We start from the raw sequence: 18,247 nt of genomic DNA on the forward strand, positions 1-18,247 counted from the left end.
TCAACAATTTTTTTGTATTCTTTGCCTAAGATTCTCAAGCCTACTGATTAAAACTTGAAGGAATTCACTCTACATTCTCACCATGGTCCCTTAAACATTTAACCAAAGTTTAGGTCAGGAAGCGAGCTCTTTGTAGGGAGAGCTAAGGTGCAACCAAAACGATCGATAAGATGGCCAATTCTTTGAAGCGTTCACAAACATTTGGCCAGTGTCAAAAACCATCAAAAGTTCATTCCCAGCAAAGAAAATGGCCCAAGTTTAAGAACTTCAGATGGTCATCCCAAAAAAAGGCGAACGACGATGCCCTGGACTCAGTTTTTATTTCGGGGTCAAAAGTGGTCATTCAACGGTTTTTTTGTATTCTCTTTGTTGCAAGCCTTTCTAGCCAATAGATTAAAACTTGGAAGGATTCAGTCTACATTCTTGACATAGTTCCTTAAACATTTACCCAAAGTTTAGGTCTAGAAGTGAGCTCATTGTAGCAGCTAAATTGCAACCAAAACGATCGACAAGATAGCCAATGCTTCGAAACATTGGCAAACATTTGGCCAATGTAAAAAACCACCGAAAAGTCATTCCCAGAAAAACAAAATGACCCAAATTTAAGAACTTCTTATGTTTGATCCAAAAAAAAGGTGAACAAAGATGCCCCATACTCAGTTTTTATTTCAAGGTCAAAAGTGGTCCTTAAGCGATTTTTTTGTATTCTCTTCGTCGTAAGCCTTTCTAGCCTACCGATTCAAACTTCAAGGACTTTAGTCTACAATCTTGGCATGGTCCCTTACACATAGTATAGATTTGGAAGCGAGCTCGTTGTGGGGAGGACTAAGGTGTAACCTAAAACGATTGAAAAGATGGCCAATGCTTTAAAACGTTGGCAAACATTTGGCCAACGTCAAAACCCACATATAATTCATTGCCAGCAAAGAAAATGGCTGAAGTTTATGAACTTCTTTTGTTCGTCCCAAAAAAGATGAACGACGATGTCCCAGACTCAGTTTTTATTTTGGGGTCAAAAGTGGTCATTCAACGATTTCTTTGTATTTTCTTCGTCACAAGCCTTTCTAGCATACCGATTCATACTTCAAGGACTTCAGTCTAAATTTCTGACATGGTCCCTTACACATTAACCCAAAATATAGGTCGGAAAGTTAGCTCATTGTAGGGAGGACTAAGGTGCAAACCAAAACAATCGAAAAGATGGTCAATGCTGCTAAATGTTATGGAATGTTTGGCCAATGTCGAAAACCATCGAAAATTCATTCCTAGCAAAGAAATGACCCAAGTTTAAGAACTTTTTGTGTTCATCTCAAAAGATGCAAATGACGATTCCTTGGTCCCAATTTTTATTTCGTGGTCAAAACTGGTCTTTTAACGATTTTTTTTGTATTCTCTTCGTTGTAAGACTTTCTAGCTCACCGATTCAAACTTCAAGGACTTTAGTCTACATTCCTTCTATGGTCCCTTACACATTAACCTAAAGTACAGATCAGAAAGTGAGCTCGTTGTATGAAGGACTAAGGAACATCTCAAAACAATCGAAAAGATGGTCAATGCTTCAAAACATTACCAATCATTTGACCAGCGTAAAAAACCATCTAAAATACATTCCCAGCGAAAAAAATGACCCAAGTTTAAGATCTTCTTGTGTTCATCCCAAAAAAAGGCGAACAACAATGCCCTAGACTCAGTTTTTATTTCGAGGTCTAAAGTGGTTCTTCAACCATTTGCTTTTATTCTCTTCGTTGTGAGTCTTTCTGGCCTACTAATTTAAACTTTGAAAGCTTCAGTCTACTAAGGTGCAACCCAAACTAATCGAAAAGATGGCCAACGCTTCTAAACGTTATGGAATGTTTGGTCAGCGTCAAAAACCATCGAAAATTCAGTCCTAGCAAAGAAAATGGCCCAAATTTAAGAACTTCTTATGTTCGTCCCAAAAACAAGACGAATGTCGATGCTCCATACTTAGTTTTTATTTCATTGTCTAAAGTGGTCTTTCAACGATTTTTTTATCTTCTGTTAATCGTAAACCTTTCTAGCCTATCGATTCAAACTTTGTGGACTTCAGTCTACATTCTTGCCATGGTCCCTTAAACATTTATCCAAAGTATAGGTCGGGAAGAGAGCTTGTCGTAGGGAAGACTAAGGTGTAACCCAAAACGATTGAAATGATGGCCAATGCTTCGAACTTTGGCGAAACATTTGGCCAGCGTAAAAGACCATCGAAAATTCCTTCCTAGCAAAGAAAATTTTCCAAGTTCAAGAACTTCTTGTGTTTGTTGCAAAAAAAGGCGAACGACGATACCCCGAACTCAGTTTTTATTTTGGGATAAAATGAGGTCCTTCAACGATTTTTTTGTATTCTCTTCATTGTAAGCCTTTCTAACCTACCAATCCAAACTTCAAGGACTTCATTATACATTCCTGGAATGGTCCCTTAAACATTTACCCAAAGTATAGGTCGGAAAGCGAGCTTGTTGTAGGGAGGACTAAGGTGCAACTCGAAACGATCGGACAGATGGACAATGCTTCTAAACATTATGGAACATTTGACCATCATAAAAAACCTCTGAAAATTTATTCCTAGCAAAAAAGATGGCCCAAGTTTAAGAAATTGTTGTGTTCTTCCGAAAAAATGCAAACGACTATGCCTCAGACTCTGTATTTATTTTCTGGTCAAAAGTGAAATTTCAACAATTTTTTCGTATTCTCTTCGTCTTAAGCCTAGCTCACCGATTTAAACTTTGGGGACTTCAGTCTACATTTCTAGCATGGTCCCTTAAACATTTACCTAAAGTATAGGTCGGAAAGCGAGTTCGTTATATGGAACACTAAGGTGCAACCCAAAATGATCGAAATGATGGCCAATGCTTCGAAACGTTGGCGAACATTTGGCCAGAGTCAAAAACCACAAAAGTTTCATTCCTAGCAAAGAAAAGGCCCAAGCTTAAGAACTTATTGTGTTTGTCTCATAAAAAGGTGAACGATGATGCCTTGGACTCAATTTTTATTTTGGGGTCAAAAGTTATCATTCAATGATTTCTTTGTATTCTTTCTATCGTAAGCCTTTCTAGCTTACCGATCCAAACTTTGAGGACTTTAGTTTACATTCTTGACATGGTCCCTTAAATATTTACTCAAAGTATAGACCAGGAAGTGAGCTCGTTGTAGGGTGGACTAAGGTGTAACCCAAAACAATAAAAAAGATGGCCAATTCTTCGAAACGTTGGCGAACATTTGGCCAACGTAAAAAACCACCAAATTTTCATTCCTAGCAAATAAAATGGCCCACATTTAAGAAGTTCTTGTGTTCATCACAAAAAAAGGCGAACAACGATACCCCAAACTCAGTTTTTATTTTGGGGTCAAAAGTGGTCCTTCAACGATTTTTTGTATTCACTTCATCGTAAGCCTTTCTAACCTACCGATCCAAACTTCAAGGATTTTAATATACATTCCTGAAATGGTCTCTTAAACATTTATCCAAAGTATAGGTCGGGAAGCGAGCTTGTTGTAGGGAGGACTAAGGTGCAACCTAAAACGATCGGACAGATGGACAATGCTTCTAAACGTTATGGAACGTTTGACCAGCATAAAAACCCTCTGAAAATCCGTTCCTAGCAAAGAAAATGGCCCAAGTTTAAGAACTTCTTGTGTCTGTCCCAAAAAAAGGCAAACGACTATGCCCCAGACTCCATTTTTATTTCTTGGTCAAAAGTGGTCCTTCAACGGTACAACACATGATATAGCTAGGTGTACTTTTGAAAAGAAAACTCTTAAGGTGTACTCTGTGTTTTCTCTAAAAAAGAAAAAGATAATTCTCTCTGCAAAATTTCCTTTCCGATTTTGGTTCCTGCAAACAAAAATCTCAAACTCAGATAATAGGGAGGTTTCAAAGTGGTGTTGCCTTGATCTTGGTGTTTTAGTAGATACATAGATTTCTACGAGAGTAATTTCCTTGTTCTCTATAATCTCTACATTTTTTGTAAATGCATGCTTAGCCATAGTAAATTAGTTTATGTGATTCTTTTTCCATTGTGCTAGTATTTTTAAGTTACCAATTAAATTTGAGTTTTAGGTTCTGTTAAATTCTTTTGCTGCGTAGGGCTTTTATCCCTTCAGTCTTGTGCTGTAGAAATGATTTAGAAACTCTTTTCTGAGTTGCTCTACCTGTCAATTGACTTAGACTTTAAGCTAGTGTACCAATCAAAAGCATTATCTTTCAACGTTTGAACAAATTGTTTGACTAATAAATTTCCTCATGTACCAACATTTTCACATGTTTCTATGAAATGAGCGATATGTTGCCTCGGATTGCTCTTCCCATCAAATTGTTGAAACTCAGATGGTGAGTTCCCAGCTGGCATTGTTAAAATGTCAATTCTCTTTGTATATGGTTTAGAATATAAGATTGAACTTTGGAAGGACCACCTTAAGCTCTAATGGAGTTTGTGATCATATTGCAATTGTTGTACTGACAATGAAGCAATTGAAGTTGGTTGTTGTAATTGTTTTTCTTGAAATACTGTCTTTCCTTTGTCATTATCCTTGGCAATAGTTGTTTGACTTGACTTAGCAACATCACAACTCGATTTCATAATTCTCTCTCTTTGATTGCCTTCATTAGCATGCTCATCTCTTTTCTAGTTCGACCATTCTTTCTTCATCTGTACCCACGTATGTCATCATTACTGACATTATATTGGGTTCTAAAGCTTCTTTGCTTAATTGTTCCGAAGATGAAGTGACTTCATTAGATAGTGTATTCTTCTTGATGACAATCATGCTATTTGTTAATTTCAACATTTGCTCATGCATATTTCTTGATGTGAACGGTTGGAAGTTTTTCAAATTTTTGGATCTCCTTGAAGTGATCACCGCAAGTAATTGGTTTTATGCAAGCATCACTAGAAGTTTTGAAAGGGTTGTTTTTAGATGATATTTGATTGTATAGGGGAAAAAGATACGAAAGGTAGAGAGGTCCCGCTGAGCGTGCCAAACTGTTCATATAAGATTTTCAGAGAAATGTAATTCGTGAAATTTGAATTTTGTATTTATATCAATTTCAATATAATTAGTACAATCTCTGATACATGATCCTTTGATATTTTCTCTCGAAAAATAAACTTCAAATTTTTAAATTCATTGATCTTCTTGGATCATCGCTCTTTGGGCTTGTTGATCTTCTTGGATGATCGGCCTTTAGACTTGATGATCGACCTTTAGGTTTGTTGATCTATAACTTGGATCTATTTTACAACTTTAGAAGAGTTATATTCTTTAGATCTTTAAAGCTTTGATCCAGTTAACTTGAGATTTTAAGAGCTTTAGAGCCTCAGTCTTCATAACTTGAGAGCTTCAGAGTTTTAGAAGAGTTATAATCTTAGGATCTTTAATAATCTTTGGAATTTTAGAGCTTCAAAGCTCGAAGTTATATATTTTGCAGATCTACACTACTTTTAATCTTCAAGGTTTCAGAGGATTAATCTTCTAAACTTAAGATCTTCGTAACTTTAATCTTCATAGAGTGCTTTGGTCTTATCTGCTTCTCCCCCAAATGAAAGGACAAAACCTTTATATGGAATTTTCGTGGGCTTTATGTAGGTTTGAGTCAATTGCCTAGTGGGCTTGGATTTGGGCCCAGTCACTTGATGCACTTGGGTTTGGGATCGATGTCTTCCTTGGCCCAAATTTCTACCATGGGATTAAATTGGGTTACACATGAGCCATTTTAATTATTCAACCCAATTCATTTATAATTTTCATGATAGACTCGGTTTTTGTTGTAATGATGTGACAAAATTGAAAGTTTTCATTCAACACACATATTTTCTCTCGGTCAGGTACAACAGATGAACTTTGGTATAGAAATTTAAACATTCAACTTCAGAGAGAATAAAATGGACATAATTTACCGTTAAATTATAGTATAAAATTCACTATATGTCAACCAAAGTATAGAGCCCCAAAGAATGTTGAAGTTGCTGCGACATGTGGCCATTAACTTGTCATGAGAGGCAAGGTTGGGTGCCATAACTTTTTACATATAGAGTTTTTATTTTAGAAGCGCATGCGTTAGTTAAGAATCTAAATAATTTGAAATTTGAAACTTATTTTGTTCATCGGGTATGGGTTGGAACTAAATATATATATATTTGGTTGCTCAGATATTAATTTCTAATTAAAGAAAAAAAACAAGGTGGACTAACCACAAGTCTATATCCACCCAATACATCAATTCAATATTAATGATTAAGCATTCTAATTATAACTATTAATCAAATAATTATAGACTTGTGGAACCTAATAATCAAATACGACCACCGTTCGAAGATATATTATTCAATTTTTTCAGAATGTATCCTTTCAACATGTTCCTTCGTAGGAAAATATTGAATCTTATTGTTTTATGGTAAGTAGTGTACTTGGGTGGATGGTTTTTTTTGTACTATCTCAAGACAATTGATCCTTTCTTGTTCCTCATGGTACATTTCCATATTACTAAAGTTTTGCAAATGATTAAGGAAAAAGTTTAAATCCTATTTTGTTCTTTATGAATTCTATATTTCTTTTTTTTCTTTTTTTTTTTTTACTTCTAGAAACATTTATCTTAATTTTTAAACTTTTAAAAAGTACATATTTTGGTTTTTTCCATTAAATTTCTTTTAACTCTCTATCAGGATAATGAGGTGACTTTTATATTTGAATGACTAGGTTGCCAAATAAAATAATCACTCGTAATAATTTAGGATTTTAATTTTTAATTAAAACTAAATGATAAATTGATGTTTTATCGAAGAACTCAAAAGTATTTGTCTTCAACATTTTGGGACAATATTGTTATTCTACTTTACTTTCTCAACTTATATGTTAGATACAACTCATCTACATACAAATTTTGTTGTGATTCATTGCATTGAGGTTCTTTTTTCTCTCTTCCACCCGACTCTTTCTTCTTCCTTTTTTTTTTTTTGGAGGATTTTGTGATTCATTGTAGAATATTTATCCTCAATTTTATAGAGTTTATTTTATACATATGTTGTACTTATCGATATGTGAGTTTTATTATTATTATTTTTATTCCAATGTCCTCCTTATTTGTATTAAGATTTCAATTTGAAAAAAAATAAATAAGTAAAAAGGTGGGAGCCACACGATGGGAGAGATTTAAGTTTTACAGAAAAAAATGAGTAAAATAAATTTTTATTTTAAGTTTATTTCAAGTATGTTGATTTTGTTTCTTTATTGACATAAAAGATTTAGAAAATAAATTAGTAAGATTTTTTTCTTTTATTATTTATGAATTTAATGAATATGGTGAATAATATAGAACCTAGTCATCCAAATATAGAAAGTGAATAGAAGATCAAAGTAAGTTTTATTTACGAGATTAAAATAGAAAAAAATAGAATTTTAACCGAAAATAAAAACTTTAATTTAAGGACGAAGGTGAACAAATGTTTAGGCAGATATCAATTTCTTCTCTTAATTTCGGAATCGAATAAATTAAAATTATAAGGCTTTCTTGTTTTAGTAATCATTTAAAATTATAAAAAAATTTTAGTCTTCAAAATTGAATTGGTTTTAGAAACTATTAATGAAAGTAAAATAAGTTCAAAAGTTCAAATTGTTAGTATAAACTCGACACTAACTCCTAAATTATTTGATATTTTCCTAATTTTTTTCTCACTGATTTCCTCTTTCTGCTTACTTTATATCAACGTAGGAGACAAATTTCGTACCATCATGTATGCCTACTGGTCTGCCTAGTCGACACCAACTTCATGTGTACCAATAATTGGTAGGGACTAGCTACATATACACCGCCTCACTCGTTTTGAGTCTTTGACCATTTCTTTTCCAATTACTTAGAACATAATTATAATGGATTATAATTAAGTGTATAACAATATTTTAAAAAAATTATAAATATACATACTTTATTGTTGATAGATTATGAAAAAAGTTTTTATATCTATAATTTATTTAAAATGTTGTTATATATATGTTAATACACTTTTGCAACGGTTATTTCAAACATTTGATGTCTTAAATGTTTTAGATGACCCACTACATTTTAGGGTCAAGACCCACAAAGGTATATGAGAGTGACTTCTTTCACGTGTCCCATATTGAGAATTAATGAGTGGATTGATAATGGTATATATAGAAGACACCGCTTCTAGGAACTTGCAATATAGTGTGTTGGTGGAAGTGTATAACACTTTCACCATATCACATGTCACGACCGTTTGTTGGACAAGCGTTTCAGGTTCAGGTAATTATGCTTGTACGAAAAAAAAATACTTTTATTTCCTTTTTCTTTAGATTGTTTTATATAATCTTAAACATCAGTCGTTTCTAATTTTGAATATTGCAATTATTTTTTCAAACGATCAAAATTTATTTTTTCCAAATGCTTTTATGACCATCGTGAAGGATGTAGTTATCATGTAGCGAAAGCAATTAGATCAAAAAACCATCCTAATTACATTAATTTAAGGAATAAACATTCTTTCTAAAATAATCAAAAACAAAGTTAAGCATTCGTACTTTTGTAGCTCAAAATCTACACTTGTTCGAAGTTGTTGATCACAAATCGACTAAGAACAACTACATAAGTCTTCTATAGTATTCTCAAGTGTTAGAACAAGATTGTGAGACCAAATTAGTGGTCAATTTTGTGAGTTTTTTTAGTGAGAGAGAGTTATTAACACAAGAGTTCTTCTAACAAAATTCACTCATGTTCATCATCTGAACTGTGTAATTATATAGCCAAATAACATGCAAATCATGTTTGTAAATCAATTTGACACTTAACAATCACTGAGCAGATTTGGTCGATCACTTGCTTAAAGAATAACACACATCAAACACATAGGTTAATCACCAAATTTGGGATAATTCCACTAAGTGTGGAATTATCCACTAACTCAAGGTCAAAGTAAATCTTTGACTTTCAAATGATGAAAGTTCAACATTTTTACTTTTATTTTTTAAAAAGCAAGATCTAAAAATTCTCTTCTACAATTGATGCATTAATTTAAATTTTATTTTAAAATAATTAATTTAACGAATTAAATTTCGTTGAAACTAGATCAACTCAATTGACTTAATTCGAATCCCTATTCAAATTTTTGATACTTAAAAATCCTATTTAAATATCATGTCTGTCTCAATTTGTAATAGTTAAATATATCAAAATATTATTAACAATTTGAATTTTAATCAACTCGATTTGAATTACTCAATTAGACTCTTCCAAGTTTAGTTTTATAATAGGCTTTAATGGAAACTAATGGACTTATAGATCATGAACTCCAACAATCCAAGATTAGTTAGCTAAACTCTTTTAACCAAGCTAATCAATATTTGTTTTCTAATCATAATTGTCCATTATAGCTCGTAGTTGCACTCTTCTCACTATAGATTAGTAAGTCAACCCTTCATAAGTTGTTTGTAATATTGACTGAGTCATGAATTTACCGTTTTATCCTGCATATTACATCTTGTTTCTTAAGTCTTAGCTAATCCTCTAAAGAACAATAAGTTTATGGTCTAACCTATTACACTGAATCCATCTCGGGCCCCCTTTATTCAAGACCTAGAGCGATCGCTTAAGGGAAAAACATATCTAATAATCCTAAAAGTGGGTAGAAGTGAATTTCATCTTGCACCGTATGTCCCTAACTATCCACCCAGTCTAACCCTGAAATGAGAAGTCTATTTGAGCCCACACTAATAAGCTACCTTCACCAATACATATCTAAAGATAATCCCAAGTAGATAGGAGTTCGTCATTAGCTCATGATGAAGGTCAAGTTACATAAGTCATCAATAGTTGAAAGAGTCAGTTTTAATCAATTAACAGTAAATGAGTAAAAGTGACTATTTCATGGTCCAGTCTTATACAATTTTATTTCATGGAATGCCACCACTTGCTCTCTACATGAGCATCTCGTGGATCACTTCACCTGTACTAAATATAAAATGAGTTGTGACCATAATGTTCCCAAAAGGCATCCAACCTTGTTCCTATGTTACAGACCGTTTAGACTATTACTTAACAAACTTGATCCACATTTATGTAGTTACATAAGGTTCAAATATTCATACCATAACTAAAGAGGATTTATTACATTCTGAGTTTATAATGAGAAAATCTCTAATTCAATAACAGTTTATTGAACAATACTTGAAAAACTATTTTATTGAATAATAGAATAGTTTGACATTCACAAATCACGAGTTTTATGACATAAAACCCAAACACATTGGGCTTCATCTTCTCTCTCACTGTGATTTCAACCCTTTGTTCAACGAGTGCATGTCTGAAGGGGATAGTACTGTGATAACTTTGGGGAGCAACTAATAATAATAATTTGCACCACCATCGTACCAAATTTACTTTCAAGATAGTGCCTTTCACACAACACAACAACTATTCCAAATTTGGAACTACTAACCAATTAATAATGTTTGTTATTTATCATTCGAGTACCTTTTTTTCCAGTTACAATGAAATTAAATGTTAGCACCATAAAAATGTTACCTTACTCAATAAAAAACATGTTAGTTCAAAAGATTTTATAGCTATGCATGGTTTATTCACAAGAAATTGAGTATTTGGAGAGAAATTTAAAACGTAAGGTGTCAAATTGAACATAGAATACAGAACAAATTGAAGCAAAATACATGAAAATCATGTAAGTAAATGTTAGTTAAAACTATGCTCGTTTTTTTTAGTATACAAGAGAAATGAGAAAACTAAGAAGAAAAGTTAGCAACTAACAAAGAATCTAATAATGGAGGATTGACTTTAAGCCAAATCTTCAGGATCTAAGAAAAAGGTAAGAAACAACAATAAATGATATTTTTGAGATTCGGAAAAAAAAATGTAAGAAACGAGACTTGAATCTGGGTCTAAAGAAAGCTATGACTTGGTCGTGCTAAATTAGCTTTATATATATATATATGTAAAATATAAAAGAATTAAGTCGAGGGGGCTCCGTCCCCTATACCTATGCTAAATTCGTTGGTATACCTCATTATTATAAATCACATAGAAAATCCAATGAACAATTGAATTAACTATCAAGATGTTGTTAGACAACTCTATAGAATCAATAAATCAATTTCAACCCTAAGAAAGATGAATGTGTAACTTTTAAAACCTTACAAATGGCCACATGAAGAACTCTAGCAAAACCAATGAAAGACTAGAACATTCTTTTAGCCACGAGAGTCTCACCATTAGCATCACAAATCTCACCTCACTAGGTCCAATAGCAACATCAAAATTCACCCCTTAAAAGAATTTGGAAAGGCTATATGTTCAAAAAAGCCCAACCTCCTTAGTAGGTGGAAGATCCTGGATAGCCTACATATATAAGTGTGTGTATACCTGACAGACAACGAGTTGTGTTCGCTATCAAACTATGCTCATTGTTGATAGATAATTTTTACTCTTGAATGGTGGTAAATCATACACAAAGTGAAACTTAGTTGAGAAGTGAAGTTAGAATATGAAAGGATAAAGAAAATGCACGAGTATGTATCACACCGAAAGTAAAAAAAAATAGAGAAATGATATGGATATCATGCTTAAAAAATCCAGAGGGCATATACTATGGTATTAAAACATTATAAAATAAAACCATATTAAATGCATAAATATGCATATTAAGAGAGAGATTACTTTATTCTGGGGCCTAACCACGAAAGAAGCATATATGCAAGAAAATGGTTATTGGTGATTGAAGAAAATAACAAAATAAAATAAAATAGAAAAAGGAATGAGAGGGGGAATAAAGAGAGGGAATAAGTAAACATAGTGGGGGGTTTGAATTAAGTAAGAAATAATAAGAATTTAAAATAAGAATTGGTGACTCAAATTATCATTACAAAACCATATAATATAATATAATAAAAGAATATCATATTCATTCATAGAGGGTAGATCCACTTTCAAAATTGATAGTGCTAATCAAGTAATTAAATAAAATAAAATTAAAAAAAAATTAAATAAATAAAAAAAAAAAAAAGGGTAGTACTGAGTGGAGTGGAGTGGAGTGGAGGGGAGGGGACCAAAGGCAGGAAGGAATAGGAAGAAAGGTTTTTATGTATCGCCGGTGTGGCACACTGCATGACGGACCAGAGATGTGTGTTGTTGGAAGATGTGCTGAGCGGCGCAAAGCCAAAGCTGTCGGAAACTGCCATGCCTTACACACACTCTCTCTATTCTCTCTTTATTTTATGCTTCTTTTTCCTTTTCTTTTTCTTTATATATAAATATCACTTTCTTTTAGCAGGTGTGTGGGAGTGAGCTCGGAAGGGCTTGCTTGTCTTTTTCACTTAATAGGTTATGTTTTCTTTTATTAGAGAATTTGAACCACCTACTTTTTAATATTCACAAGATGTTATTTTAATTTGGATAAAAAAAATAATAAATAATGTAACAAAAATTAAAGTTAGTAGACGTAGTATCAAATATGGATTTTAAATGTTGATTTAGGTTATATATATTTGTAACCACCACTCTTATACTTAGAATTACAAATATGGGTGAGTTTAGTCTATTTAACCAACTTCAAGTTGGGGACCTAAAGAGCCTATCATACTTTCACATACATGTAGAGCAATGTTAGCTTTAGCTATTACTAATAGACTAAGTTGTAAAAAATACTTATGAACTTTATCATTTGTTTCAAAAGAATCTTCTACATTCTTTCTAATGTTACAATATTACTTTTTGACCTTTTATGGAAATTTTAGAATTAGAAGTATCAGAATTTACAAATTATTTAAGTTTTTTCATAATTATTTGATTTTTAGTTTTTGAAGCTTATAAATCCTATTTTCATATGTATGTTTTTATTAACTTACTCTCCAATAACGTTTGCACTCATCAAACTAACTTTAAACTTGTTTTTGTTTTTAATATTTGACTGAGGAATCAAATGGTTATTCAACAAATGTGAAAAGTAACCTAGTGTAGAAAGAGGAGAAAGTAAGAAGTAAAATCATTGCTTAATGAAACCTTAGAAGTTTGAACCTAGAATAGTTTGACCGTAACAATCCGAACTTTTTTTCTAGATTGACATCACCATAATGTTTCATTTCAGTTCACATTTCTCATTCAAAATTTTAAGATATTTTTTACTTTGAAACGTTTATGAAAAGCCAAAGTAATGATACAACTTTTAAAATGATAAAATTGACGATCATATTTGTATGTGTTAAACTACAAATTTAAACAAACTTCACCCATAAAATTTGAAGAAAACCATATAAACAAAGGGGAAGTTCAAAACTATTTACCAAAATTAAATCAAACAATAATAACAAATTCTAACTTTCTCCCCACGATATAGACCGGACATGTAATTTAGCATTCCTATTATAAAAGTAATATTCGGTACACTCGAGAAAGGCAATACTGTTTCATTGAGTTGAGGCCTTTTTTTTCTTTCTTTTTTCATAGATCATTCCCTTTTGTTTGATATAGAAATGGATCAATCAGATATGCTCAAACTCACGTGGAAGATTATGATACGAGAGAATCGAAGTTAGCATTCAGTTGAAAGTGTTTGCCTAACTTCAAAATATTATATATATAATTATTTATATATATCGAGAACCAATGAAAGTTTCAAATTTATTTATTTTTTCTTTTTTGTTTGTATGGGTTCTACAAAAAATAATAATAATAAAGGAGGAATCCTCTTTAAACATGTGCTTAGGCCTTTTAGTGCCTACTTAATAGCCTTACCTTTATAGCTTATTTGGAGTTTTAAAAAAAAAAAAAAAAAATGGGAGAGGGAGGCTTCCAATATTACATTCAACTAATTCAAATGTGGGGTTTTTCTTTGGTTTTGTGTATTCATTCTCTGTTTTTGATCCCAAAAATTTGGAGTTACATTGGTCAATTGTGTAGTGACTATTGACATTAGACAGCATTTTTTAGATTTGATATGGTCTGCTTTTTAGCACAAGAGAATAAATCCACCTTTTCTTTACATTATATGTTTGGTTTTATTTTAGATTAAGTTGTTTCTACTTTTATCGAGGTTTTGATACAATTTACATGTGTACACAACTAGCTAGCTAGTTGCAACTTTCTTGAGATTGATTAACTATGTCCCGTTTGATAATGTTGTTTCTTGTTTTCGATTCTTGAGAAACTGTTAGAATCGAAAATATCTAGTTATGTGTTAGACTCGTTTGAATAAACTCATCTTTACTTTACATGTATGTTGATTTATTTTAGGTGAAAGCTTCTCCTTTTCTGAACTTTAGATTCAATTTATACGTGAGCACAACTAGCTAGTTGCAACCTTCTTAGGATTTGTTAACTATGTCTCATTTGATAACATTGTTGTTTCTTGTTTTTGGTTTCCGAGAAAAGAAGGCCAAAATCAAGCTATTTGTTACAACTAGTTTTTGTTTCTTGACTATATACTTCTCTCTAGATTGATAACGTCGCTGTTTCTTGTTTTTTTGGTCATTGAGAAATGGTTCTAAGTTATGGGTTAGGAGTTGATAATGTTTTTGGTTTCTTGGCTTTATAATACTTCCACTCTGGATCAGAGTGGTGAGTTTTTTTTGACATAAAAGCAGAAACTGAGAAGTTAGACTATGAGTTCCTAAACAAATCAGCCACTTAGTATTGACTCCCAAATGTGATTCTCAACAAGGATCCTTAATTCCTTTATCCATTTCTCATAATTAAACTACATCAATAATTAACCCACCATCTCGTCTCTCTCTTCTTCTTCTTCCTCTTCCCACACTTCCCATCACTTATTTGCCTTCAGTCTTCATCTTCTCTTTTCATGCTTCACAACAATTTGTTCAAGAATCTTCAGTTGGCTACTTGAGTTTCTTCTGATTTTTATCTTGATCTTCAAATGGTATGAATCTCCCTCGTGTTTCTTCTATTTTCCATTTTCTTGCTGAGATTATAGATTAAGAACACTTTATTTTCTTCTTCTCCTATCAACTGTTCGTTTGTTTTCTGGTTTTGATCTCTATATTTTTGTTCTGCCTTTATAAGAAGAAACATCATGAACTGATTAGCTACTTTGTTTTTGTGATTGATTTTTCCCACCCTCTTACCTTTTCGGTTTTTCCCCCTCTCTTCCTCTTTTTGGTTCTTAATTTGTAAATTTTGCCATCATGAACTTTATAGTTTACATCATATTCTTGAGATTGGAATTTTATGAACTCTCTATCTTCACCCTTTTTCAGCAAACTGTCTGTATCCATTTTCTTTAAGTTACTTTGATATCTTATTCTAATTTCTTCAAAAACAAAACCAGTCAAAACTTGTAAACTAGGTGTTGATAAGATGAGAGATAAACTAAATTCATAGAAATCATTTCATTTTGGTAGTCATGAGATGTGATAGCTTCTTGAGCAGGGCTGGAAAAATAATGCTGATATCAATCTTGTTCAACATTTGGCAGGAGGCAATTGGGGTGATATTGGTACCTAATTTTGAGCTTGTGTAGATATAAAAGTAAAGCTTTTGAGTTTTCTACCAACAGCAGCACTCAATAATGAAACCATTTCTTGACCTTGAAAAGGAGCCTTCATGTTTGGCAAATGATTCTGATATTAGTAGCCAAGTTGCTTCTTCCAACTACATTTCTCCACTCCATGAAAATTCTAATGATAATAGTCTCATAACTAACTCCTCTTTTCTTGCTAACCCAAATATTCCTGCTGCTGATCAACCAGGATTCGAGTCAGTTTGCCTCGAATTGACTCTCAATTTTAACATCGAAGATCTTGAAACAAGACCTGATTCGACAGGATTTTCATTGTCAAGCACAAGTGATCAGAGTAGTAATGAACCTACAGCATGTGCAACAATGGCTGTCCCAAGAGTATTTTCTTGCAACTACTGTCAGCGCAAGTTCTTTAGTTCACAAGCTCTTGGTGGCCACCAGAACGCACATAAGCGCGAACGAACGTTGGCGAAACGTGCGATGCGTATGGGAATTCTAGCTGATAGATATGTGAGCTTAGCATCTTTACCATTGAAAGGCTCATCATTTAAGTCCTTAGGGATCAAAGCACACTCTTCATTGCTCCATGGAGTTGCTGCACCAATGAAGCCTAATGAAATCAGGAGCAGTGCTAGATTCGAACCGGAACCGGGATATATAGGCATGCCGCTTTTCTTGGAGGATGATGAAGCAGAAGTTATGTGGCCTGGTAGTTTTCGTCCAATGGTAGAAACTAGAAGCACTCATGAACTAACTCGACCAAGTTTCATACTGACTGGTATTTCAAGCATAAGCTCAGCAGATAAGACTTCGGAGGATGTCGAAAATTCGACCCTTGATCTTACACTTAAACTCTAATCTAAGGGTCAATATCATCACTGTTTCTGCTGTCTTTATCTGTACAGTAAGTGATAAATGGTGGGTTTAGTGTTGCAAGTTTCAATCAAACAAAAGTTAAACTTTCCCCATTTAAGTACTTGTTTATAAATCTTTTGCTGTGGGTTTGCTATAAGTGATTTTCCTTGCTTAAGGTTCTTGTAGAAGCATTTTCTTGCTATCTACTCCTTCGTATGCTGGCTCTTATCTTATAGTAATGCAAGTGCTCTACCATTTTATCCACTCTTTTTTACTTCATTTGATTTTACCTTTCTTCTTGTAGTACATAAATATGTAAGTTCGGTAAGACTTTGAAGCAGGGAAGAATGCTTAAAAAAAGAAAAGACTTACAGAAAAAGTGCTTTTGAACCTTCTAAAAAGTAGTAAAGGGGGAAAAAAGCCTACTTTCAAAAGGTGCTTTATTTAGAGCTTTTACTTTCATAATCATTTTTAATCTCAATCTAAAACCTATGATCATTGAGGTGACTAGTGGGGTTAGTCATTGACTTTACTTTGACCTTTGCTAGATGAATCTCATGTTCTATCAGAAGGGTTATTGGCTCAAATCTTTTATGGTATTCAATAACTAATTTAAAGTTTTTTTTTTATTCTCATAATTCATTTTGTCTTTTATGATGCTTTGATAATGCCATGAAATAGGATGTTAGTGGATTAAGCACAACATGAAAAATAAATAAAGGATGGATTTGATCTTGGGCTGCAGATTAAAAAGAAAAAACTAATGTATGGATCAGATGTAATAAAAATATTAATCAGATAGCGGTTACACATTCGAGAATGGTTTATAACTGTGAGAGTCATTTGTCAAATTTAAGAATTATTTAAGAATAAATCATTCAAAATCAATTTAGTTTATTGTACTCTAAATTTTTTTATATACTCAAACTTTTGCTTACTAAAACAAACAAACAACTTTAAATGTGACTAAAGTGATTTTACCTATTTTAACACATATGTTCTAAACTCAGGATTTTTGTATGGATGATCCATTTAAGGGCCCAAATTAAGATCCAAATTTGCTCAAAAAAATGACCTTTTACTTACATGTGAAAGTACCATTTTATCCTCAAATCGTGTACGAAGGCCTAATGCTGACGAATTTCTCACTTCTAATTCTAGCTCATCTTTTTATTTTCTCTTTTTCTAGTTCCTCTAAGAAAATTCGGGAGAACAAAGAAGAAAAGAAAGCACATGAGATAACAGTGCAAAAAGATGAAAAAAATGAAAAAACAAAGAAGAAAAAAGAACAAGAGAAAAAGAAAGAAGAAGAATGAGAAAAGAAACTAACAAAAAATAGAAAGAAGAACACAAAACGAAGAAAGAATAAGGATTAAAATGTAATTTTATTGAAGGAAGATATCGGGCCAAAACTCTTTTGTTTTTTAACTTGGGGTTATTTTTCCTTTGAACCGCCTCTACACAATTATTCCTCTTTTTGGTCCTTAAATAAACAAATCAAAGGTTACAAAATACTTTTCGCCTTTGAAATCCCACTTTAATTTGTATGATTCAGTACCTAAACTTCCCCAAGTAACCATTGATAATTTATAATTTAAATTGTATACTTTAATTTGTATCATTTAGTCTTTAAATTTTCATAAATAACAATTTAGTAACGATGGATAAAATTGTATACTTTTCTATAGACGATGATTTAGACTTCATTTGAGATGGTTGCAGCTTTTAAAATAATTGTTCTCACTTTTGTTTTTTAAGAAATCATATAGAAAAGGATGTAAATAGAGTTTCATGAATTTTAAAAGAATTATTGTAAATAACAAAAAAGAATTAAAAATATTTATAAAATATAAAAAAAATTAGATTCTATCCCCGAGAAA

The 18,247-nt window shown here is 32.3% G+C and overlaps 1 protein-coding gene across 1 annotated transcript; it reads left to right on the forward strand.

Moving 5' to 3' along the window:
* The first annotated feature begins 14,407 nt into the window (after positions 1–14,407).
* LOC103496205 (zinc finger protein 4-like) lies at positions 14,408–16,634 on the forward strand. Its single transcript, XM_008457973.3, has 2 exons — positions 14,408–14,912; positions 15,468–16,634. The coding sequence occupies exon 2, from the start codon at positions 15,561–15,563 to the stop codon at positions 16,368–16,370; it is 810 nt and encodes a 269-aa protein (XP_008456195.1). The 5' UTR covers positions 14,408–14,912; positions 15,468–15,560; the 3' UTR covers positions 16,371–16,634.
* Positions 16,635–18,247: the final 1,613 nt, after the last annotated feature.

This window comes from Cucumis melo, chromosome 6 (genome assembly GCF_025177605.1).
Source record: "Cucumis melo cultivar AY chromosome 6, USDA_Cmelo_AY_1.0, whole genome shotgun sequence".
NCBI lineage: Eukaryota > Viridiplantae > Streptophyta > Magnoliopsida > Cucurbitales > Cucurbitaceae > Cucumis > Cucumis melo.